The sequence below is a fragment of the Phalacrocorax carbo genome, chromosome 12, assembly GCF_963921805.1.
Source record: "Phalacrocorax carbo chromosome 12, bPhaCar2.1, whole genome shotgun sequence".
Classification (NCBI taxonomy): Eukaryota; Metazoa; Chordata; class Aves; order Suliformes; family Phalacrocoracidae; genus Phalacrocorax; species Phalacrocorax carbo.
The window spans coordinates 14,484,679-14,511,492 of record NC_087524.1 but is presented as its reverse complement, the minus strand read 5'-3'; the positions used below and the strand labels follow the sequence as shown (position 1 = coordinate 14,511,492).

Below are 26,814 nucleotides of genomic sequence, written 5' to 3'. Positions count from 1 at the left end.
AACATTCTTCTCATTAGTGTTTCTACCACTCATTAGAGAAGAATGGTATAAACACATAAGAAACTTTGCACATGCCAAAAGAGGAAGTGGAATCCTTTAGGTAGGAACTGAGAAAACTGGAGAGTTAGGCTAAGTGACTTGTCTCTTAAGTTGGTGGCGAAATTGCAAATAAAGGTATTTAAGACCGAAAGCATTGATCTTCAGAAGCAGATTTAAGCTACTAAGCAGACAATATATAACTGGGGATAGGTGGAACATGTGTTTAGTAAGCTTGCAGAGTAAATATGCATTTGCATAGATTAGTAGATTCCCATATTCTTCCATTTATCCAGGGTGTTTTGTTTTTTTTTTTTTCATTCTACGCACAGCCATTCAAATCTGTGCTACTCATCTGTAAATGTCAGCACTACACTGCAGCTTAGTTTGCATAAGAGATTGATACATTTACTCTATATACTAGATAAGGTAACAGCCCAAATGAGGTCAGTAACATCTGCTTGCTTCGAAATAGGAAAGAACTCTCTTTAGTAATGCATTTAATATGTTGACACAAGTGAATACTGGGACATATGAATAAGTCATAAGGAAGCTCTGAGTAGCCATCTGCTATTCCATCAGAAAATAGGGTGGCTACATACTGTTAGGTCACAGGTTACCTTGCGTAAATGTCTGCATAAAAAGAACTTAGCAGTTTTAAGCAGCCCCTGGTGACAGACATGACCAGAATACAGAGCCGTGTCTCTTATGAATATGGTTGAATAGAGTCTTCTCCCACACATTGATTTTAAAATAAAAGTTATACATTAATTCCAAGTCTGCCACATTCTCATCTTAAAGTTTTGGAAAGATCTTTAAATGCTCAGCAGTGATGTGAGCATTCTAAAACATTGCAACAACTCAGCTGTCCAATATGCTTCATTAGAGGAAAAAAAAAAGAAAGAAAAATCACAATGTTGAATTCAGAAACAATTTTATTTGAATATTCAGGAATATATGATAATATAAAAAAAAATTTAAAAACCCAAACTATGGCAAGAATTGTGGACTGAAACACTTGAAATCCTGAAAACAGAAGTAGCTTACAGACAAATCCTCTATACAATGTATAGTCCATATATAATAAAGTTAGAATAATCCTGAATGCCGTGACGTGTTCTGAAAGTACTTTTTCATTGATACATTGATTAATGATTGTGTTAAATATGGAACATGATCCAACTGCAATATGTAACAAACTATGAGAAAAACATAGCAATTATTTTAGAATCCATTACAAAAAACAGGAAATGCTCTAACATACACCAAAGGTTAAAACATTATGTTCTGCAAAAATGATGCTGTACTACAATGGTAATTATTCATTAGAATCTATTAGGTCACATTCTTGTTGTCAGTAGACATGCACTTGAGAATATGTTTATTAATCCATAGGATGTTTAGTACCACAGTTTTTTAGGCATATGAGCTTTCAGAAATTCATTAAAATTCATACATTCAAAATTTCAGTATCAGCTAGACCACAGAAGCACTGCAAAACTGTATCAGCATATTCTGCTCTTTCAGACAGCCAAAACACAATGCATTTACCATACCGTTTTAAAATTAAATAATAATGTTAACACAAACTGCTCAGAATAATTTTGGTTATGTCGCTTACAATTTCTGTGAAAAATATTATGACAACTGGTTAACACAGCTCTTGAAGGCCATCTTTTAAAAAACAGTATCTGAAATACTAGTTTTTCATATGTTGACTCACAGATTTTTGACTCTTGAACTGTGGATTCGCTCATAAAAGCTTAATAAGACAACAAAAAATTATTACCTCAAAGGTGTGGGAGTTGGATTAATCTACAGGTCAAACAATGTACTAAGAGTCTATCTTAATGCCATCTAGGAGATTTGCAAGAAATGCTAAGTACACTAATGAGTGTTGGACAGAGTTCCAGACACTTCTAGAACTGTTTGATTACCTCAGTAGCTGAATGGACACGATTATTTAAAGAAATAAAACAGGCTGAGTTGGAAGAACTTATTTTGAAATATCAGCAGCAAGAGACAGAGTATGCAGACAAGCAATCAAGTGGACAATGACAGCTAGAAAACGATGAAAAGTAGTTGTTTCAATGCTTTTTGTAAGTCTTGGCAAAGAAAATAATCCAACAAGACACAGAAGGAGCAGTAACATTACTTGAGAGTCTTAAGTCAAGAGAGACTTCTACATGGAAGTTAAGAGAATAATTTCAAGGAAACCACACAATCAACAGTGAAGGCATAAGAGAAAAAAAAAAGAATCACCCTGAAGGAGACTTCTCTTCAGAAAGCAACAATGTCAAAGCCAAAGTAAATAAAAAGTCAGATTAACAAAGGATGGATGGCATAATTTAGGTCAACACTGAAAAGCCCCAGTTGCATCCCTGTCACGTAGACAGAGTGGCCAAAAAGTTCCCATCTTCAAGACCTGCAGGAGACAACACGGAAAGAAGTGCCAAATACAGCATCTAGTACAGGTTGACTCACCTAACCATATGTCTGCATAGTCTTTGCTCTTCTCATTTCAAACCAGAGTTCCTAAAACTTTATAATTATTTTAACCTTATAAGATTAACTATAAAATAGGGTCACAGAGATCTTCAAGTATTACCTGTTTGGGGTTGTTTTTATGTGTATTATGTCACAGATCACTTACAGGCTACAAGCTTTCCAAGAGCTGTTGATTCCAGCTTAATATGGCAAGGTTTAATAAGGACAGCATACCTTCTTTATACAGCGCTGGTATTGCCAACAGGGATTTCTGCATGGGAAGCATGCAGAAAAACACCATCACATAATCAGGCAAATGGGCCCCCTAAGGATCCAGAAAGGGAATTCACTCTGTTTAATTAAAGCAAAAAGGCACAGTCAGCCTAGCCCTCTCATCTCAGGACAAAGATGGGCATTCCTGCTAGTATTTAATTAGATTTATCATGAAGGGTTACTTATCAAATCAGAGATTTAGTGAGAATAAATCCAGATGCTTTCAGATAGCTCTCTATTCAAAAAGATTTTGAGGCTCAAAATTTTAAGCTCCCAATGGATGTTCAGCTGCTGTACTTATTTCACAGTTATCAGGAACAGCTATTCCATGGCTCATGCATGCAGTAGAAGTAGTCAACTTTCATAAACAGACAAACAGCATAATATCCTAGTCTTCTCTGTATTGCTTGGGGTTTTCCCACTTGAAAAAGGAAGTAAAAATATCAGGTTGACAGACAGCTAGCGAACCAAGGACACAGAAGTCATCATCATCCAGAAGGCTGCCTGCTAGACACTGCTCTAAAATGATACACAACTTAATCTCACAAATGAATTTTAAAAAAAAACATAACACAAACAAAAAACCCCACCAACCACAAAACCCGGATTTACAGTTTTTATACTGGGTTTATCTGTTATGTCTGCCAACTTCTTCTAGACAGATGTTTCCATTCCCTTTAAAATACCTTTAATCCACTGATCTCAGTGTCACAGTTAATAAGCATGTAAAACACATCAACAGGAAATTCTAAAAACTCTCCAAATCTGATTTATTTTCTTCTTACAACAGTGGGTGGAGGGTTCCTTCTGTAGTAATAAGTTGTACCTCTGCTTTTGACAAGAAATAGAGATTGAAATATAAACCAACAGAAACGCACAAAAGAAGCTATAAGTTAGTTTATATTTCAGATGTACACTAATGTAAAAACTTCCATTTTATTTCGATTACGGAGTAGATTGGTTTGTTGGGGGGTTTTAATGATTTGTGAGTAAACACAAAAGACTGTCTTGAAAATCTGTACATTTTACCATCTAAAAGTGATAGATTATGCAAGTATTATTTTTTCATTTATACATTTTCAGGAGAGTGATGTTTATGAAAATCGGGAATTTGTGAACAGTACTGTTGGACACATATACACTTCGATACCTTCTCCTGTACAAATATTATTGTTGCTCAGGGAGGGATTTGGTAAGAATCATGCAATTCATTATAAATCTCTCCTCCACCACACAATTCCAATATAAATACTTATTTTGACAACTATCAACCAGAGATACTAAATCAGATGTAACAGGTGTGTAAGTACTTCACAGTAGGGCCATTACTGGAGCATATAACAGCACCAAAGCTTTCCATATTGGGTAAATAACATAATTACTTTTTAAGTACCAACTGTAACTGATTAGCACTTTTTTTAAGTCAGTATGTATGATCCTTAAGTCTTTGATATTTCCATTTAAATTTTCCATGAGCGACTACTTTTCTAGTGCAGGGAAAAAAGAACAGAGAAGACGGAAGGGTGTTATGTACGTGCATGATGTACCGGTATCAATTCCAGTATCCATATGGACACAATCGGAAAGCCAAAGCAGCTGTACATACTCATTAGCACTCCAGCTGTAATATGAGATGAAGATTAGTCAAATACACTGATTAAATTGTACCTTTAATAACTAGACAAGCACAGAAATAATTCACCTTTACAAACTACTTTGCAAAATACATGCTATGGGATCATAAACCTGCTATAAGTAGATACTATTTCTTTGTTATTGCCAGTTAGAACTTGCTCTCCGAGTAATAGCTAATGTTTGCTCACTTTATAGCATCTTATGAAGTATTTCACAGTTTCGTTTATGCAATTAATAATTAGGATAATTGACAAAGCAAATTGGGAGGCAACATGAAATGTTTGTATTTCTAGTAGTATTCAGCACAATCTTCCATTCTAAATAATTAAAATTTATGGAGCAATGGAAAATAACCTGGGGCCATTTACCTATAGCCAACATACAACTTGCTTTATGAGGTCAAAGTTCAAGCCAGAATTAAAATGAGCTACCAAGATGATCGGGGGCTGGAGCATCTCCCTTATGAGGCAAGGCTGAGAGACCTGGGTTTGTTCAGCTGTGAGAAGAGAAGACTGAGGGGGGATTTCATCAATACTTATAAATATCAATGGGGTGGAAGTCAGGAGGATGGGACTGGGCTCTCTTCAGTGGTGCCCAATGACAGGACAAGGGGCAATGGGCACAAGGTGGAACATGGGAAGTTCCACCTCAATATGAGAAAACACTCCTTCCCTGTGTGGGTGCCAGAGCAGAGGCTGTGGGGTCCCTTCCCTGGAGACATTCACACCCATCTGGTCGTGTTCCTGTGCCCCCTGCTCTGGGTGTGCCTGCTCAGGCAGGGGGTTGGACAAGATGCTCTCCAGAGATGCCTTCCAACCCACAACATTCTGTGATTCTGTGAAAGTACTGCCCAAATTTCACGTGAGGCTAAAATCATCATATCTAACGAAGAACTCTAAACAAGCTTTGAATTACTTAATATCTAATTACATCTTAAAAGATAAACTGGGATGCTGTGATAATAATCTAACTTTGTCAGCATTACCTCCTGTTCTAATTCCACTGTTTTTTTTTCTTAAGGAATGGATACATGACAAGGCAATCAACCATAAAACCCAAACATCTGAGCTTTAATGTGTAACACTAATAATCCTAGAGGAACCATTTGTTGTAATCTCAGCTAAGGAAAGTTTGTTAGATCATCTGTTTGTATGAGACTGTGTGTATATACACACACACACACAGAGTTGCAAACAATTGGCAGAAACATCAGGAAGCATGAGGCAACAAAAATTAAAGATAGCACAAAACAACATGATCATTTGACAGTTTTCACTCAGGATGATGATGTAAAATATTATCTTGCAAAAACAAGAGCTCATAGAAATAAGCATATAGAATTGGATATCACACTTTTAGTAGTAAGAAAATTCAAAGAACTTATTCTACCAGAACAGAGACAAGAATGTCTATGCAAGAACACTGAGAAACAAAAGACCCAAGACATTAACTTGCAAGTTAAGCAGTAGGCACTTTATTAAAGATATTAAATTACACCATTTGTCATATTCTAACAAATATTGTACCTAAATTTAATGCAAAAAGGGAAGGAATTGCTCAGAATTAATAGAATCTATTAGTCTAGCTTCTCATTATTCTATATTCATAGATTAATCTAAAAATATGGATGTGAGCAGAAAGTAGAATAAAATGCATCATAAATTTATTAACATCACACATTTTATCTTTGTTAAAGCAACTATAAAGAAAATTACCCTTATATGAAGACTCAATAATAAGCTGTGCAATTCGTTAAACCTGGAGACCAAGTTAATATGAGAACCATAATGTAAGTAACAAACTGGGTAGAAATTGTACCAACAAGTTGCCCATAAGCAAAAATCTCAGCCTATATGGAGATTGACATCAGACTGCGGAGGCAGTCAAAAGCTGATCTTACAAATATCGGCACGAGTGTGCTAAAGCAATTTATTGATGGCATGAAGTTGTTCATACTATTAGAGATTAGTATACCCCATGCAAAGAGCTAGGTGATGTTGATGCTTGACTAACAGAAGAGAGATTAAATTTAGTAATTTAGTCTGTAAAATCATGGACTTAGAAGTGACGGAAATAATTTTAACTAGTCTAACTGGAAAAGATAATAAAAACTGCAGCAGAATGATTGTATGCCACCAATGGGATACCACCAGAAAAAAAGAAAAAAGTCATCCTGCAGTGTGGGATTTTCAGAGGAGATCAGGCAGTGGTCCAGATGTGGAATTTCCAGAAGCAGCCAGGCAGAAATAGTATCATAGCACAGGAAAGAGGCAAAGCCATATCCAGGAAGTAAGAATAGGAAAGATTCAACTAGAACATGAACAGCAAACACTATCTGAGTGACTAGAAGAAATAAGAGCCTAGAATAAGATGACACTTGCTTATCCTAGAATAATGAAGTCCAAGATAAATATGAAACAGTCTGTATGTACAAAGAGGACAAAAGGAAAAGCAAATGGAGAGACAACAGCTCTTTTGCTTAAGTTACTATATGCACACAAAAGTAGGCACTTATCAAGGAGATTGCATAAACAAGTTTAGAACAACAGTCTAAATTCAGACAGAAAAATGAGATTCAAGAACATTTGAACATGTTTATGGCAAATTTACTTACAAAATACTGTCATTTCACTCCATAGAGTTTGGGACTATGGCATAAGATAAAGAGTTTACTAAAGATTCTTTTATCTAAATCACATATACAAAGTTGTTAGGGCATGCTTTTCAAAATTATCTGCTCAAGTGTCAAATTTTTCTGCTAGAGTTGTTTGCAAGCTGTTGGGGTAGGTTTTTCCGTCCTTAATTTTTTTCTTAAAGCACATAAAACCCCTTCCATATAATGTGTCCCCAAGCGTAATAATGGGGAACTATGTGTTTGCCACATATAGGTAGCCAAGGCTTTATTTTGCTGCAATAATTAAAAAACTAGAAACATTATATTATGTTTGCACACAGCTTTTAGGTCCCTGCAAACAACTGACACCTTTGCTCCTAAAATAGTGTAGATGGACTAGTGCAGTAATCCTGCAAGGGTAGGGGAGCAGAGGAGGGAAAAAAAATTAGAAAGAGATGAAGCCTTTGCAGAGATGTCAATGGCGAATTTCAATCACTCTGGCTGGTAACACCAGACAGAAATCCAAAGAGAAAGGAAGAGAGTAGCTTGTAGACTGAAGTAGGATAAAAGCAGTATTCAAGCCTAAACTGCAACTCCAAATGCTCAGCTTTGCTGGCCAGCCCTGAAGACAGCTGTTCTTAACAGCCACCTTATTCTTTTTCCAGGTTGAAGCTTGTGAACTCTTCAACAGCTATGCTTCCACACATCCATAGAAGGGCATAATTGGTTGTATGAAGTTGGATGTCATGTCTATGAATCTACATATGAATGTAGAATGTAATGTCTATGAATCTATGACATATGAATCTAACTCCTCAGAGATCTCGATAGGCAATGTGGGAACACAGCTCACAGAAATGCAGTGGGAGTGATTTTATTTTAAAATATGAGCACGTAAGGGGAAGATTAAACTCTTCCTCCTCCTCACTTTCATTCAGCAGTGCAATGATTACAGGCCCTAACCCCAGATAAGGGAAGGTTTGCAGTACTCACGTAGCTGCTTCGAGTCAAAGAACCAACAGCATGGAGTCTGGAGTTTCCTATAGATTCTAGAAAATACTTTTTAACTATATTTATATATACACACATAGATATACAAGTAGATATATATACTCACACATATATACAGATCAATCTGTTTCAGAAATATTTTGCTTTTATATGCAATACTTCACCTTTAACTCATATAAATCCCTGCTGCTTTACAGGCAAGCCTTTTTAATTAATCCCAACTTGCCTGCCTTCTTAATTAATCCCAACTTGCCCAAATGGTGAGAAGGCAGGCAATTCATTAGAAAAATCAAAGCACTTAAAAAGACAGACTACAATATTTCAGGAACCAGGCATCATCAAAGAGCTTCATGTTAAAAATAAAAGTTCACAGGCTTTAACTAACAGAAAATTACAATACTCTACAAATTACAACTATAAATTAATATACCACAAGGACCAAATAATTTTTATTTATACCACAACAGATACAACATTAATTGCTATTTGAGGTTTCTAATGCAAGGCCCAATAATGTCCTAGGAAAGGTGAACCATAATGAAAATAAAGAAATACCAAAATTTATGTTTATTCAAACTTGAGAGCTCTAATATTTAATTTTTCTCAATGTTGGTCACATTTTATTTTTTGGTGAATTAAAACTCCCTGCTGCCCTGGTCCCTCCTCTGTAAGGCTCATAGTTACCTCTTTACCCCACATTTGTGGTTATAACTTTTTAGCAGTTTTAGAAAACTGCGATGTTCATCTAGAGAAGAATTTTTTTAAAAAAATTAAGTAACAGAGCTTAGATGATAACTGGAGGATTATAAATTGAAAACATACTTTCTACGTATTTTCTACATATTTTCTCCCATTAATAATTTCAGTCACTAATTTTATTTTAAACTTACATTAATAGTTCAGTCATTACTTAAATATATCATTTTGCTGAAATAACTGTGTACCGGTGCTGAAAGACCATTGTCAGCGAGGTGGTGGTTCACAGTTGTAAACTTGTATCCAGAGTGTGAATGCGCAGGTATCACTGAACTCCCTTTATAAAAACCCACACAAGAATTGTAGCTCCAGACTCAGAGGTAAGAAACAAGCTAGTGATTATTGTCAGCTTCCTAAATTGTGAGGAACTAAAATGAAAATAGAGCTCTAGAGGGGCTGCATACTTCCTTTTCCTCCCATTTAGCAGAAAACTGAGGTGAGCAGAAGTCCTTATGAGATTCACAAGCGGCTAACAGATATCTAAGTCATAAACAAAGCAAAGTATTTTATTTCAGTACTTATACATGCTGGAAAGGAGCCAGCTCAAAAGAAAACAAAAGTGCAGTAGCTGAGACAAGAAATGAGAAAGCATAGGTAAAGTTTTAGCTATGCTATGAAGGGTGCTATAAAGTCTTCTGTCATTTAGACATTTTTCTTCCTTTACCTGTAAATTGTCATTTACAATTATTATTTAAGTTAAACAAAAAACCAAAATAACTGGTTCTGCATTTCGTAAGTACTACATTGCTTGTATAGCTTAGTAACAAAACCCTCTCCTTCTATTATGTTTCCTCCCCCTTTTCAGTCCATCTCCCCTCCCCCATTAGATTATGCAATTAAATCTATTTATGACATAATAAGCAGTTTCATCACAACACAGCAATATGAAACAAATTCATCCTTTCTCTGCAGATTTATACAGCAGTAACAGATATAGGGAAAAGCAAGCATATAAATTATTGTAAAGGCAATTAAAAAATCTCCAAAGCATTTTAAATAGAAATTAAATTCTCCAACTTACTATCACATACCAGTCTTTAAATAGGAACAATCCCTAAGTATGCATTTCAGAGCTTTCAAAAAAATCAATTTGATCACCATTTTGCAAGGGATTTCTTTTTTATTGTTTTACATTTTTCCCCCCTCAAAGTTTCACGAGGATCTTACAGTTATTGACTGTTGGGCATTTATTTGCTTTCAAATTGCCGTTCCCTGAGATTTGATCTCTCAGGAAGAAACAAAACCAGACTCTAGCATCAAATACTGAGCTTTAATTCATCCAGATCACCCTACTCTCTCAGGCTCTGCTTTGAAAAACTCAGTTATAATATAATCCAATTATTATACAGTTCATAGTAGTTTGATACACTTGCTTGTGTATCCAAACAGGAAAAGCTATATGAAAAACTACTGAAAATAAGAAAGCTTCTCAGTTTTTCTGAGAAACTTCACATTTAACCACAGGAGCGTTAGATAAGAAAATAAAGCCTACGTGTAAATTACCTGAACATTACAGATACTAAAATTTATTCTTCTAAGAATAACTGAGAGCAGGCAATTAATGCAGTCATAACTATTAGCCATTGCAACCTGGTCTATATGATGCTTAACTAATAACACAGTTGTATATGGGAATGAAATACAAGTACCGTATGAAAGGCTCTGCCTGAGGCTTTTTGTCCAGAATAAAATAAGAAACTATAGTTTCTTCTGAGGCACAGACAGGAAAAGTCCATGACTCTGAAAGGCTGACTGAAGGGGAGTAGTCAGAGGACTCTTGCAAAGACCTTCCTCAGTCTTTGAGCTGGACAGAACAACCCCCTCAATGGAATCCTTCCCAGAACCCTTGGAGCTGAGACTACTTCTGCTAAAAAGGCAGTTCCAGAAAACAGATAGCAGGATCTGCACTATCCAAAGTATAGATTTACAAAAGAAAAAGGAAAACTGATCAAATCTATTGGTTTTCTTAAACTTCACCACTTCTCTACCTGTTTTTACCTCCCACTAATAGAGAAAAACTTGAAATCTTTAGGTGTTCAGTTACCACACATCTAAATCAGAAATGGTCCTCTACATATAATTAAAAACTTTCTGTTTTAATGCTTTAACTGCTGATAACTTGACAAATGCATCATACCAACAAATATCTAACACAAAAAGGACTCTCTATTCATACAATGCTGTAAATTTAGTCCATCAGACATAAACAGTGGAATTCTGCTCCAGATATGGCCCTGGCATCACTAAATCAGACAACTAAATGCACCTTTATAACATTTTTTGACACCTACAAGGGACTGTTACTTGATTCTTAGAACATCAAGTTGTGTCTAGTACCAACAATAGAAAAGATTAGTTGAGAAACAGAAGTCTCCCGTGACCCCGATAACTTCAGTCATTCCTAACAAATATACCACTATTAAGCAATGCAGACACTGCTATTTTACTGCAAACAGAAAGAGAAATAATAAAATAAGATGTTACGTTAGTTCAACAAAGCAACAGAAACAGTCTTAAACAGATACAGAATCAAATTTTCATATTTCATACTAGTTGTAGAAAAAACTCCATACTTATTCAAAGATTTTTTTTCCTCCTACCCTTCAGTACATAAACCTTACATCAAAACCCAACATTCATCATGAATGTTTTTCCTTCTGTGCTCTTCACTATAAATTCAGAACCCAGCTGCTACAAAACAATGGTCACACGCTGTAGTCCGGTTGTTGTTTTGTTTTTCAAGTGTCCATTCTGTCCCATGGTAAGAACCTGTTTTCTCTTCTGCATCCACACACAGTAAAGGTCCCAGAGATTTCATAATGGCAACTGTTCTTAGTTTTCTAAAGAAGCTTCTGACAAGTATAAGCTAAAAGTATTTTAAGAGAGGACAGGGAATTCTACTTGAACAGAAGCTAGCATTTCCCTTTCTCCACCATAAAACATGCTTAAGGAGAGCCTTCCCTTGGACAGCTGTAACTCAAGGAAAACATTTGGAACCACAAGCTAACTAACAGTAGACAGTTACTAATTGTTTTCCCTTCTGAGTGCAACACTAACATAATTAAATCACATCTACAAGGACTGTTTGTATAATAGACATTCTCAGCATGGGACAACACCTTAACAACCTGATTCTGAAAGTACCAGGATGATAAATACAGTCCCCAAGAGTTCATTAGGTGAAAAGTTTATTTCACCAGCTTACTTCTTATTTATATCATTTAAAAATCCCTCTGATAAGGATTGATTATTTCCAGCCACACAAGCTTCAAAAGCTTATGGCACAAAGTATCACATACACACTGATTGTCAGTGTCATTCTTCCCTATTATTATCCTGACATTCTTTTATTGGGAAATATCTTTTTTCTTCATTTTGCTGTAATTTAAAAATAATTAAGACAAGCACAATAGCTACAGTAACTTAATGTTCTACAACATAACAAGCTGATGTATATGTACATACACACACATTACATATATAAAAAATTGCAGGATAATAAACATTTTACCTATACATGAAAGATGCACTATTGCCATATACACATAATTTTAAGGTTCCAATTCTCTATTGCATTATACAAGTTTCCTGAAGTTTGCCTTCAAATTAAAGAACAAATCCTAAAGATATTAATTACATCTTAAGACTACAATAATTGAGATTCAGGCCTGTAATCTAACTGCAAGCGCAAAATTACACACAGTCTTATTATTTCTTGTTACACCATAAATATTAATGTATTAGAAATTAAAGGTTTACAAATTTATTTCTTAATTTTATTAATATTAATAATTAAATAATTAAATGAAATCTTTATATTCCATTTTTATCCTACAATTATGGCTAAGTCCATGAATGCTTTCTGATGATATGTACCTTTATAAGTCAACCTGTGTCCAAAAACAAGAAATGCTTCCCATCCTTGATCAGTTACAAGCCCAAAATCCTAGTCTGTGGACATACTCAAATTCTACCTGATTCTATAACACTCCTCATTTTGCATACAGTGATTGCCTTAGAAAGGATTTCTTTTAAATCCTGCTTCAAGCAAATACTTCTGCAAATATATGGAACCACCGAACTCAGTTCATTATCCACAGACTTTTTCAGAAAGTAATTTTCAGAAGCTGTATTTCCCCTCCCCAAACTTCAACATGATTAATTAGATGAGAAAATATATAGTATTTCTCATACGTGTGATGTCTACATATTCACAGGGCCAGGCAACATTCTTACACACAAACCTGCTAAACTCAGTTCCACAATTCCCTTCAGAGCCATGGTCTGCAGGCTCCCAGACATTTCCATCCAGATTTTTAACTTTATTTTCCATTTTCCACTTTTCTGTGGAAGTGATGACAAGATCTTTTAGACTACAATGTTTTCTTAACTACACTGCAAGTATATCCTAAGAGGAATGTAATGAGCAAAGAAGAGAGAATTCAACAAGGATGATCAACTATCCTTGAAAACAGGAACAACCACAAAATAAAGGCATCCTACCATTTAAACTATATCATCAGGACACGTATACTTCATAAATACATGATATACTGAATATGAGCTTGCATAATTTGTTATTTTATAGGTTGACATAAACACAGAAAGCCTCCTAAATACTTCTGGTCTGTCGAAAACAAACAACAACAACATCACCCCAGAAAAAAAAAAAAAGAAACTGGGAAATGTAAAGAGATAAGAACTCAAAAACTTGAGCTCTCAACAGGGAGGGAAAAGCCAAAAGTTGCTGCATCTTAAAAATTTGTAGGTTTTAAACATAGGATACCTGAGAATTTCCTTCATTAAATAGTGTTGATTTATTCAAAGAAAGCATGCCTTCAAGTAGCACCAGAGTAAGTGATATGATCCACTGAAGTCTAAGCCTGCAACAACATAACTGTGAGAACAACAAAGAATATTCCTTCCACTGAAGGCAGTGTGTGGCTATGCTCATACTCACCAAAATTAGCATATGTTAGTTTTGTCATTCTCCCAGCCTTGAAGCACAATCATTTACCTCCATACCCAGTGAATTACATAAAGCCAATAAGGAAATTTGTAGATTAGAAAGTTACAACATAAACTAGAACATCACACATTGCATAGTGTTTTCCTTGATCATCACAGAAAGACAGGTTAAATCTTAATTGCTGTGTTTAAAAATAAGGAGTAAGATTAAGCATGCCCTCCATCTGCTTTGGTCTTCCTTAGCAGATGGAAATAAAGAGAGTCATATTTATCAGGATGATTAAAAAAAAAAAGTGACTGTGAAGAGCAACAGGTGATGTGCCAGAGAACTGCAAGACTCTTGAAAGGAATGTCCTTAGTAGGCGAGAACTTTAACCACAGGGTTTTTTAATAATGGTATGTAAGGCTTTTTAAGATCTTTACTGAGCACGACCTCAAATCTATAAAGACAATGCAAAGCAAAAATTCAGAGGAAGATGTTTTCAAATTCCATTTTGGTGCAGCGCTGCAAACGCCTCATTCTGATAGTGTCTAACGTACACTGGCTCTGCTTTCCAGTCCAATTGCTACTCATAAATGCAGTCAATCTAAATGAGACAACCTAAGTCTAACTTGAAAGGGATATTCTGCTTATGTTCAGCTGCCTGTCACCTCAGAGTTTTATGTTAGAGAACAAATTTCTGAATGCATACAAACCACAAAAGTGGTAAATGCACTTCAAGGATATATATAAGAATGAAAATAAAATAATCCAGCAATGTTCCTGTTAATAAGCAGCTTTTATGAACTCAGTAAATTAAGGTGTGGTTTGCTTGTTGTTGTTCTCCCTCCCCCGCCCCTTTATGAATAAGAAGATAAGCCAACTACAAACTCAGTCCAGCTTTGATGTCCTGGCTCATGTGAATGGAAGACACCTTTCAGGATCAAGTCCGTCTAACCTATACTGGCATCTACACCTGCATTAAGAGGTCTGCCATATGCTCATTGAATGACATACAGTATGTGTGTGGAACAGTCTAAAATATCATCACGAAACTCCTTGGCTAGCTATCCGCACCAGAATAATAAGCTACGTAGCCTCTCCTATATCTGATTATATTACACAGTAAAGGTCTCTGAAAAATCAAAGCACTTCAATCTATATTGTATATTTGCAGAAAAAGAATGTACAATTTGAAAACAACTCCATCTTCTTATAATGAGGTCTGGGACAGAATTACGGAAAATTGTATGAACTCCCAAGCTTCCATTTCAATTAATTTATTTGTCATGTTACCTTAGACAACCACACAACTTCAGGCTTCCTATAGGTAAAACAGCTCAAAAAATAACTGGCTATTTCTCAAGGCCATTGTGATGACTCACTCCCTAGTGCACAAAATAAAAGTGCATATTTATAATAAAAAGCTACATTTAAAGACTGTAAATCTAGACTCATAATTCTGTAATAATATAATGCAATCATCCTACAAATTAGGAATGCATGGTTCTTTGATACCAACACAGGAATGTAATGACTAATATAGACCATTGTATTCAAACAAGTAGAGCAGTAACTCTTCAAAATATCTGTTAAGTACTATGGTGTATCACAATATTTTGTTTGTAAGATTTAATTCAAGATTGGGGGTTAGGTCTTTGGAGGTCTTACCTTCTGAAATGAAATCTTATCAGTGATGGCCAATGTTCAATTTTTTTCCAAGGATTCTCTTGAATAAGAGAACAATTTATTCTTCAAATATTCTGCAATACACACTGCTTGCAAGTTTTAGGTACACCTGACCTAACAAGGAGGTGATTTTTCTCATCTGTTGGAGATACACGGCACAGTTTGGACAACAGTGCTTCATGCCATAGTATTTATCACATTCTAGGAAGAAAGGCTTATTAGCTGTCCCTCATCAGTACAGTAGTGGGTCACCTCAAGTCCTTAACCTTACAGGAAGCATTATTTCCTTTTTATAGATGACACACTGAAATACGTAAATTATTGAAGAAATCCATAAGAAAATGTAGATGCTGAGCATCATTTTGTGTGTCTGTGTCCAATCTTTAAGTACTTCAGTACCTGTTCCATTGCCAGGTAATCCTAGAATACCCTGGCTACAAAATTCCCTACCCGAATCATGATTCTCAGGCACATGCTGCTTAGAGGTTGGAAATATGCTATGGCTAGCTTGTTTCTAAACATCATTAGCATGAACAAATTAGATATTCTGCCATCATCTGGTGATAGTAGCACATTTCCATCCTTTGCTAAGAAATATAAAATATTGATTCAAACAGATCCTGGAGTCCATTTCTTCCAGATGAGACAATATTCAAGGAGCATTTGGACAACGCCCTCAGACACGTGGTGTGAATTTTGAGGTTGTCCTATGCAGGGACGAGAGTTGGACTCAATGAACCTTGCATCCCTTCCAACTCAGGACATTCTATGATTCTAAATTTTGGGAGAGATTTTACAGTTAATTTGTTATTTGCAACATGCTATTGTATTAACAGAGAGTTTAAGATGTTTACCCTAGAATATTCTATAGAGCTCGTGGCTAAATTAGTTTTCAGAGGTCTAAAAGTTTTAGGTTTTTCTGCCTGCAGGGGACTTCAAAGCTGAAGGCAGTTCTTGCACCTCGTTAATGAGCACTAAGTAACAGTGTTGAGCTCAGTTCCATCATTTCTCAATATGGTCTTACTCCACATGGCGCTCTGAAATCAATGCAACTATTACGTTCACTCGTTAGGCTTTTAAGAATATATAGGGCAACCTTTAACACCAGTTTAAAAATTCCCACTGCTCACCCACCTCACGTGAAAACATACACTTTGCTTATAGTTCACAATTGTACCTCTATTACTGTTAGCAGCTGCAGTTCACTGGAGTGCCTGTGTTTCTGGTACCATCATCATTTATTCCTCCTTACATCAATTTTGTAGCATGTTTTCCAAGACTAGACAATACAGCTAATAATAAATTCCATGGACACTGACAGATTACTATCCTTCAATAGTGCATGAGTTTTCCAATTCATTCTTTTATTGTCTATGTAGGAGCATTATAAAGTAAGGCTTTTTTCACCAACACTTCAGTTAGTATGTGTAAGAATATCCCAAGGATATTCCTGTAGTGTCTCATATTACGTCCTACCTTTCCTGCCTATGTTTTGATACCATTAAATCAAGTTCTAGTGCAGTATGATAGACTGATCTTTCAAAAATTGCTCATACTCATTTTAAAAACATGACATGAACCATGGTAATGACTTCCAAAATATGATCATCATGCCTTCTTTTTGGTTAAAGGAGGAAAGACATACACAATGTGAGACTATTTATTTGCCAAATTTAAAAAATAATAAATATTAAATGCTATACCCAGTACAGGCATTTACGTATCATTTCTGGATAGACTTAAGCATACATTTGATACAACTGAGCTTTTTACACACCCATGGCAATAATAACCAGCCCTTGGCGGTGTCTGAAGGCCTGACAGGGTCATCAGCCATCTGCTCCCACACTTAGAAGTAACAAACTGCTTAGTGTGCAAACAAACTAGACTCCAGAATCCACGAAGCCTTTTACTAACTTGCATTTGGATTCAATCCTATGGACAGTCTCAGACTTACACAGGAAGGGACTGTACATTGTTGGTTATCTACTGCTTGGGGGCAAGAGGGGTGTTTTTAAAAGAGCATAGCTCCACCCCAAAACGTACATGTTTGTAGCCCCACAATTAAATATCACCTCATATAGGGGAGGCTGTGGCTGGTTGACAGACTAGTTTGAGCAAAGCAGGGCCACATATTGAGGTATTGGTATTGAGTATGCAGCAACTCTGAGACGACTTGTGAGGCAGAAAATAACCGACAGAGCTGCCAGCCCGGTGCTAAGCTGTGAAGCATTCTCTGCAGCTGCACACAGCAGGACACCAAGCAGCAGGGGAGAGGTTACTCTGCTTCTACATCTCACCAGTACAACCATTACCAAAAGACAAGCATCAGTTCTAGCATTCATAGCTCAAGAATGATGATAAAATAAGGAAGACTAAAAACCAAGAGAGCAATCAAGGATGGAAAAAACTTGTTTTATGTTGACGCGACTAAGGAACACTCCTTCTCCATTCTCGGCAAGGAAAAGATATTTTCACCTACATGGACAACATAAACCTGACATACTGAAGGCTCTGCAATGAAGGCATGACTCAAAACATGAGAAAACAGAGAAACTCAGACAAAAAATGAGGTAGGGTATATGTTCTAGATAAGGGGGATTATTCATTTGTTTTTGCTGATTATAGAAAACAGGGAGGATAACTAACAAATGGAAGAATTTTGAAAGTCTGTAACGGGCTTTCAGTCAGTAGAAGCGTTTTCAGACATGTATGGATGCTTTTCTAAAGCATGAGTTCAACTGAAACAGGAATTAATTCAGAGTACTTACAGCTTGCCTTATGCAAGCTGTAGGGGAACAGGTAATCAGAGAGTTAATTTCTGGTTAGGTCTATAAAAACCCATTAAAAAAACATTCAGATGGCTCAGTGGTGGACTTGGCAGTGTTAGGTTAGTGGTTGGACTCTGTGATCTTAAGGGTCTTTTCCAACCTAAATGATTCTATATAGGAAGTATTAAACAACAACAGAAAAATACACTCTAACAAAAATAATTTTTCAAGTTTCCAAACAGATTGCTTTCCTTTCAAAAAACACTTTTCAGTGCAGATTGTTTAGCTTGTAGTAGGAGTTTAGTTATGGTCATATGGCTTATGCTTCTACATCTCAAAACAAGATTTGACTAAAAAAATTACTCCTTACAAATTCAAAATCTCTTTATCATATGAAGCATTACTGTATTTTAAAATTTTAATAGAGAGAGCGAATAACTCAGATTGGAAGAAATTTTTCAGACAATCATCACTAAAATCAATTTAAATAAAGATCACATTTTATAAAAATAAAATCATAAACACTGACATTTCCACTAGTTTAATTATATTAACATTCACATGCTGGCTTACAAAAAGGCAATTTGCAGGTGTAAAAATCTCACACACAATTCCACTGATGTCAATAATAATTATGCATATGTCTTCAGATACAGGCCATGGTGATCACAAAGGTAGTTTTGCAATCTATAGCCTGACTCAGAATTTCACCCTGCTTAAGAGAAGTTGTACTAGTTTAATGGTGACGTCATTTCACATTAAAGTTAAGGCAAACTACGTCTTTACCACTTCTAAAAGGGGCAATTTTCCCATCCACACCTGCTTGTTCCTGCTACCTCCTTTGGGTCAAGAAGAGACTTATGCAAGTGAAGTAACATGAGGGAACTGAGCTGGCATAAAAAAAGCTGGCTGGGAGGTGGGGAGAGATGTTCCTGTTGATACTTTTGAACTCTCAGCAGGAATATTAACGCTTACTTAAGAAGCAGAAAGATGTAATCAAAGAGAACCACGAAGGATAAAGTCACCCCTTTTCACAGCAGCATAAACTTCAACTAGCTGCAGCTAAAACTAACTTTTTTCTATAGATCATTTCTTCTACAATATTATTGTTCATTTACAATCTGCAATTTAAGGAGACTTTCCTTGCATGAGTCATTCTGCAGACAGCAGAATTCAGAGTTTTAGATACAAATAAGGATTTTGCCTGGAATAATAAAATTTGACATCATTTTAACGTTTCAGTTGTGAAGGTTCTTGTACTTGGAAATTGTTTTGTCCTTGAAGAATGCAGAATCTTTTATAGGAGCTCTAGAAATTAAGGAGAACATGCAGGAGGTAATTTACAAGTGTAATAAGAACATCTGGAAACAAGGTTTAATAATCAAACAGATCAGTTTGCTTTTACTCTCTCCATAACATCTAGGTATCTAGGACTAGGCAAAGCAGATTCGGTACGCAAAGGTGCTCACCTGTACAATCTGCTTTGTTACATATACCGACTGGGATGAGTTATCAAATACACTGTAATCATCTGAAGACACACTCTACTTTTTTAAAAACACAACATTTTAGAAGACTTGATGTTTCCAGTCATTCAGCTTAAGAGGAAGAGCAGTTTCATGCACAATTGTTTCTCTAATCCTCTTCCACACACCAGTGTACAAACCAGAGCTAGAGAAAGGGGTGATTTTTTGCTGCAACCTGAAGGAATTTTTTTTTTCTTTCTAAGAAGTCATTCTGTGAGTAGCAAAACTAATGAAACCTGCTTTCCTTTAGTGCTGCATCTCAAGATTGATTGACTTTGACATCTAAATACGTAGAAGCTGTGATTGCAGCTTTTCCTGCAGTTGGGCCATTCATAATGTTGGTCTCCCTGAATTCCCTGGAGTCTCATAACACAAATGATTTGGGCAGCCTTTCCCCTCTCCCTTCTGCCCAAACTCATATCATCATGAAAACTGTAGCTGACCAACAAATTCAAAGGTATAAAACAGGGGAAGAAAGTGTGGCAGATGTAGCATTAAAAGCTTCATTTCCTTAATAAATCAATCTACCAGAATAAAACTGGACACTGTGCTTTTATACTTGCATTTTTGTTTATATCTTGGGAACTGTGCTGTTTGAAGCTCCCAGCTATAAGAACAGAACCTGCTCACCCTTTGGGTTTCTTAACCTTCACCCGCCTCCCACAGGCAGACAGAATTCCTTTCCCCTCTCGTTTTATAACTAAATTTCCCTTTTTTATTTTGTACAAATAAAAGGCTTTGCCTTCCATCAGGACAGAAGGGAAGGGGAAAATAAAAAGTTTAATAGAAAACTAAATAAGTCAGAATTCAATTCAGATAGCCATCTTGAACAGAGAGTAAAATAATTTACTTCCAGGCAGCAACGAGGCCTCAATCTTTCTGAAAAGTGACCAACATGGATATGAATGCAATGCAGTAAGAACAACAACGCTGCCATTTATATAACGAGTTGCCACATGCTTCACAATACAAGTTGATAAATAAGAGTAATAAAATAGCGCTAAAGAATTTTTTTGCCCATTTTTTCCCCCATTCACCGTTCTTTTATCCCATGCAGAGCAACATTTGCCAAGCAGTCTGCTTATTGGTAGTTCTCCTACAAGGACAAGGCAAGGTTACCGCAGTATTGTCAATTAATTTTGACACCTGCTTACGAAGATTGATCAACTATTTTTGATGTCTCTCTGCTATGTTGTTATTTCTCAGTCTAGAAAAGAAATGAAACAGATACAAAAATACTACACATCTCTCACCAAAGAATTAATTGTCCCAAATTACCCCTCAGTAAAGTATTTCTCTTACAATAATGTTTCTGAAGCTTGCTAAATCAAGTCACTCATTCCCAGAACAGCAAAAATAACCATACATCGCTTATATGATGAAAAATAAAGAGATCCTTTTATTTTCAAGTGGTTTTAGCCTACCCTTAAAAATTTGTTTCCTCAAATAATCTAATGAAAGAAAACAGGTTTTACATGTGTCCAATTCAGGTCATTAAGAGTTCAATTTTAGTATTGCATAACAGAGATGCACCCAGGCACTTCAAACTGCAGAAACTTTGAAACAACGTATACGTTTAGAATAATACACAATTAACATTTCTATAGATCGTATCTACAACTCGTAAATTAACTGTTAACGCAGTTATAACAGCCAAAAACACTCTTCAATCTTTATGTCATTCTGAAACATTCTTCATAATTCTTACAGATGACAGGCGCAACTGCTGCAAAAGTGATATACATCTGACATACCTTGTCAAATGAGAGTACAACTGCTGCAAGAGTTCAGCCATGGCTATTTGTGTATAAAGCAGATACTCACGCTTCACAGACAAACAAAAACGATATGCAAGCATTCCACGATAATAAGTCAAGCCATCAATTGCCACAGAAGTCAGAAAGGTCTTCAATCACCTGGCCGTAAGGCGGACTAACAATCATTTTCCAACTCTTCAACTGGAAATACATAGGCTTCTCACCCATTCAACACCCACCTGAATTTTCAAGATTCAAAATATAACCACTCTGAGATGCTGCTTGTGTTATAACACACAGTAACATATTTCATGTCATCCCCAATTCACAGTGCTTCAAAAGCCTTAAATCTTAGAATGCTTACTTGCATTGGAGAGTGTATTTTGCTTCTAAGAATAAAGACGAGCTATTAAGATACCACTATGAAAATGTCCTCAGTAAAAATAGGTCTCCAGAATAATAGAAAGGTCTTACTTCCATGATAAAAATCATAATGCAGACCTCACTGTAATTTCTAAAGCTAAATATGAAATATAGATGAGTTAATAAGAAATGTATGTCGATTTCACCAAAACTCCTAAAAGCACATCCGTTAACCACTGTGTTAGCTTAGCTCAGAAGAGGTGCCCTTTCAACATTCGGGCAGAACTTCCTCTAGGTGGGGATGGATTATTAACTTTCTACCAGAAGTGAGAATGTAACCACTGTGCCTCCTCGCCCGACAAATACAACCAATGTAAAGAAACGTAAATGTTTTAAAAGATAATCAAGGAAATACCTGTAAGAACTAGAAAAAGGGTCCAGTAACCATTCAGAAAATATACTAATTCACAACAAGCTTTGAAATTTAAGGACTGAAAATTTGCTTCAGCCCTTGAGCTGTTAGGGTCTGTTGTGAGCGGCATCAAGACAAAGGATACAAGTAATCTCTTTAAAGCAAGGAAATAATAGCTCTGCAAGCCTGTCTCCTGCAGATCACCACACACAAAGAAGATTCACCTGGGCCTCCTCTCCTCACTGCAATCCCTGCACAATTAGCCCATTGTTCCACAGCACAGAGCAGGACGAGCCCCAAATCCTCAATACATACGGGCAACAAATGACCAACTTTAAAATCTTCTTACCAGGTTCCTATGCAGATAAAATATTATGTTTGCCTTACATTACCTTTATAACTCAGTTATAGCCCGACTGATGGAATAGTCCACCAGATACTATCAGTGATTTGTTTCTTTCTCTGCAGCGTGCATGTTACTTCAGCCAACATGTCTGGCTCCCAGCTACTCAACTTCCCAAGCTAACAAGTTACTGTATTTACTTTTTGTTTATTTAGGGATGAGCGATCTCAATTAAATGCTTAAGAGATGTAAATTATATTGCTTAATTTTAGTACTCCAAAGACAAAACTCAACTTAAGCACGCCTTAAAATAGACAATTATTGATACTTCCACCTATTAAAGTACTTTCCGAAGACAGAATTTCAATTCTGTAAGACAGCCTCACTAATATGCTGTTATTAGCTAGATATCAGAACACTTTCCAGCTGTATATATCAACATACTTCATAAGCAGTGTTCCAGCTTTGAAGGGGTGTTCTACAAGGGAATGAAATGACATGTCCCGTCCAAGGTTATACAGCGAAATAACAGCAAACAGTATTCTTTCACAGCCACTCTTTATACTGATACAACAGGGGGCGGGGGGGAAAGTGACAGCCCTGTAAATTAAGTCTTCTTTTCCACTACATATAGAAAAGCAAGTGTCAGGGTGCACTTCCTTCTCACCGATCGATGACTCAGTATCACATCCACTTTTAAGAATGAGAAGTTAGTTCTAGCTTCACTGACCACTCACGCCCTTGCAAAAATATGTTATTGTTTTACCTTGTTTTCCACTCTTTCCTCTCCTGCAGACCTTGTCAGGAGCCATGTACATTTCATTAAGTTATATCACCCTGGATGTGCCTGACTAATGCTCTCTTAGCTAAAACACTTGAAAGAAAGGGAGGAAACATGAAACAAGCAAAACACTTTCACTCCCCAGGAGGAAAAAAAGTCATTAAAATGCACTAGTAATTTTTGCTCCCTGGGCAGCGCCAAGAAGTATACATGTCATTCCCATGGCCCTTCCCAGAAGGGACAGCAGCAATACAGCTTTAGGCCGATTTCTCCTTGTCCCTCAGTTCCCATCAAGTGGAGCAGCCTATTTTCAGCGGTAAGTCAGCAGGTACAATTTTCCATGGGTTCTTAGAGGGAGGGACTAAGAGGTGGAGGAGCCTATTTCATCCTTAACTTCTGTCACATACTTCCACCATACATGAACAAAATCATAGCAAACATGCAAGGAAAAAAAAAAGGGGGGGGGGGGGGGGGGGGGGGACACGGGACACACAACAGGAAAGTGAAAACAACGAGAAAAGGAAGGAGAAAAAGAGAATCGTAATAAGCAGACACTTACTTGAACCTGCCCTGGCAATGTTGGCACTGGTCTCCCACCCAGCCCTGGTCGCAGACACAGGTGGAGTTGACACAATGACCCGAGAAGCAGGAGATTTTGTCGCAGGACTTGGACTGGGACACCTGGGCGTAGAGGGCCAGGTACAAGAAGCCGTAGAAGAGCAGCCAGCTGTTCACGTCCAGGAGCGCGGAGAAGCAGCAGCCGCAGGAGGAGGGGAGAGGTCTCCAGAGGCCCGGGGGCGCGGGGGCAGCGCCGGCGCCCCTCGCAGCGCCGCCCGGCTCCATCCTCGCCGCGGGCCGAGGCGCGGCCGGCGGCGGACAGCGATGGCAGCGCCGCCCGCGCACCCCGGGCAGGGGCGGCTTCCCCCGGGGGGTGAGATAATCCAGCCAGGGAGATTCAAACCCCCCGCTCCCTCCTCGCCTTCCTCCCCTCCCTCCCGACCCCGGCGCTGCCTCCTCCGGCCCCCGCAGCCCTCCGCGCCCCGTCACTGCCGAGGGGAAGCCCGGCAGCGCCAGCCCTCAGCCATCCGCCCCTTCTCTTCGTCGTCCTCCTCAGGGCTCATCGCTCCCGTCTTCTTCCATGGAGGAGGAGGAGGAGAACTGCCTCTTGACCTTGTGCTTTCTCCTCGCCAGATATGCCCCCCACCGGCGCGCACACACACGCCACCCTCGATCATGTAGCCCCCCGACTCCCCCTTCTCCTTTGTAGTCCCTCTGCCCGCGGCGCACGGGCGGGCGGCAGCGAGGAGGAGCGCGGGGAGGCGGGGGCCGCCGCCGTCCTCTCGCCAGTCAGTCAGTCAGTCAGTCAGATGGGAAGCGAGGGCGGCCGGGCCCCGGGGCCGCCACGGCACCCCGCACCGGCGGGGGGGGCGGCCGGGGAAGGGCTGAGGAGCGCTGATCCCCTCTCCGTTATTAGCTCTGCGGGGAGGAGAGGCGGGAGGAGAGTTACCAGCCCCTCCGCGTCCCAGCTGACAGCTTCCAAGCAGCCATTTTTAAAGGCTAATTGTCATCTCCTCTCAGAGCCGCCTGCTCGCTCTAACGCCCCCCGCCCCCCGGTCCGTGTGGATCCGTCCCTCAGCCGCGGTAACCGCGCACCGGCAGCTCCCGCACGCCCCTCCCGCCCCGGCCCCTGCGCCCGGCGGGGCAACCTGCGCTTCAGCACAAGCCTCGCCCGCCCACGGTTAAAAAAAAAAAAAAAAAAAAAACAACAACAAAAAAAACCACCAAAAGCGGGCGGGGGGAGATGAAAGGGCAGCGGCTCGGGGTCCGGCGGGAGGGGGCGGACCAGACCGGGCCCCGGTCCGCGGGGAGGGTGGGGGGGAGGGCTGCGGCCAAAGGCTCCGGTGCCTCCCACCCGCTGCTGCCCTGGGCCCCCCGCCACAGGAGCCGGGCCGGGCCGGGCCGCGCCGGGATTTGCCTCAGGTCCTGCAAAGTTCAGAAGCGATTTTCTTTGAACTCGCGACGGTTAATAGAAGGAGAGATGTCACAGATGGTTTCAATCCTTACCTTCCCAAGATTTACTCCATCTCCTCATTTTACGGTTCAAAGCAAGACGTTGCCTTCCACTTACAGCCCAATGAGCTGTATCAAAAGTTCCTAGCTTTGTAAGCAAAGCTGTACAAAAGTAATTGTTCTAATACACTTGCCTAAATCGGCCTTTTTTCTGCACATGAACCACACGCAGCCCATCTTTTTCAACTTTGCTAAAACCTGTTTCCATTTTATGATTTTTTTACAAGAAAAAATGAGCCTTGCTGTCAAGCAATGAAGACGTAAGAGCAATCAAGCCCACCAAAACTTTCTCCTAGTACTGAAATTGAGAATTTATGACACAATGTCTCTATTCCAAGAAGCTAAAGAAAAGGTATTTAATTTCATCTCCTGGAACCATCTCAAAACAGATAGGTCCAAAGTGACCCGTGTTAAGAGTCTGAAATCAAATCAACCCTTCTCCAGATCCTGCAGTCCTTACCCTGGGAGTTTGGAGGAATTGTTTGCGTTTTGGTTTAACCTGGTTTCCCAGGCATACTGTTAAACCTTCACCTGAATTCACAATAAGATCCAGCAGTATCTATTTGTACTTTCCATGATATAAGGGTCCAAGCAAAATCAGGATGCCAGAGCTAAGCACAGTACGAACATCACAGAGAAACAGTCTGTGCCTTAAGGAGTGTTCAGTCTTGATGAAGGGAATACCTGAAAGCGTGTGGGGAAAAGAGGGATGAAAAGCGATTTGTCCAGTGTCATTCCAGAGGATGTCAGGAGGACCACAGCCGCTCTCAGCCCAGGAGCCTGAACATTGTCCTCCTCACAGAGCTGAGATAGATCATTTCATTGTTCCAGATCAGACACATTTCTTGGCTATTAGGCATCTCTTTGTACGTGTTTTGTAATGAATTGGTGAGTTCATGCTAAGAGAGGAAATGGAAATTGTGTTGCTGCTTTATATTTTACAAAAAAAAAAGCTGAGGCTGAAGCCTTTGTCGAACAGCCTGCTAATTGTACAATATTACATGTGATTAAGGCTGCTGAACAACTGTCCTCTGTTAAATAACATTATGAGACCAGAAATGCAGTTAATATGAGATTACAGCCCAAGACACAAAGTCAGTTCAAGACTATTCTTTAATCTCAGAAACACTTTAAGCGATAGTTTTGCTTACCGTGGCAGGGAGATACCCTCCTCCTCCACTTTCTCAGTTCCCTTATACCAACTACAAAAGTTCTAAAGCCAGCACCATCTTTTTCTCAGTCTGAAGGAACATTTTGCTTCAGATCTACAGAAGTCAGCCAAATTTTTGAAATTAACATTCACAGCTAAGCTCTCAAAAATCCTTTACCAGGCAAGGGATCT

The 26,814-nt window shown here is 38.3% G+C and overlaps 1 protein-coding gene across 3 annotated transcripts in view; it reads right to left on the bottom strand.

Annotated features, from left to right (window-relative positions):
• The window catches only part of ATRNL1 (attractin like 1), a 524,212-nt gene extending 499,068 nt beyond the window's left edge, over positions 1–25,144 (bottom strand). For 2 of the 3 annotated variants that reach the window (XM_064464229.1, XM_064464230.1), the window contains exon 1: positions 23,962–25,144. In XM_064464229.1, coding sequence (XP_064320299.1) covers positions 23,962–24,245 — 284 coding nt within the window. In that variant the 5' untranslated portion in view covers positions 24,246–25,144. The remainder of the gene's footprint in view (positions 1–23,961) is intronic. The other variant, XM_064464227.1, reaches the window with a different exon arrangement.
• Between the last annotated feature and the right edge of the window lie 1,670 nt (positions 25,145–26,814).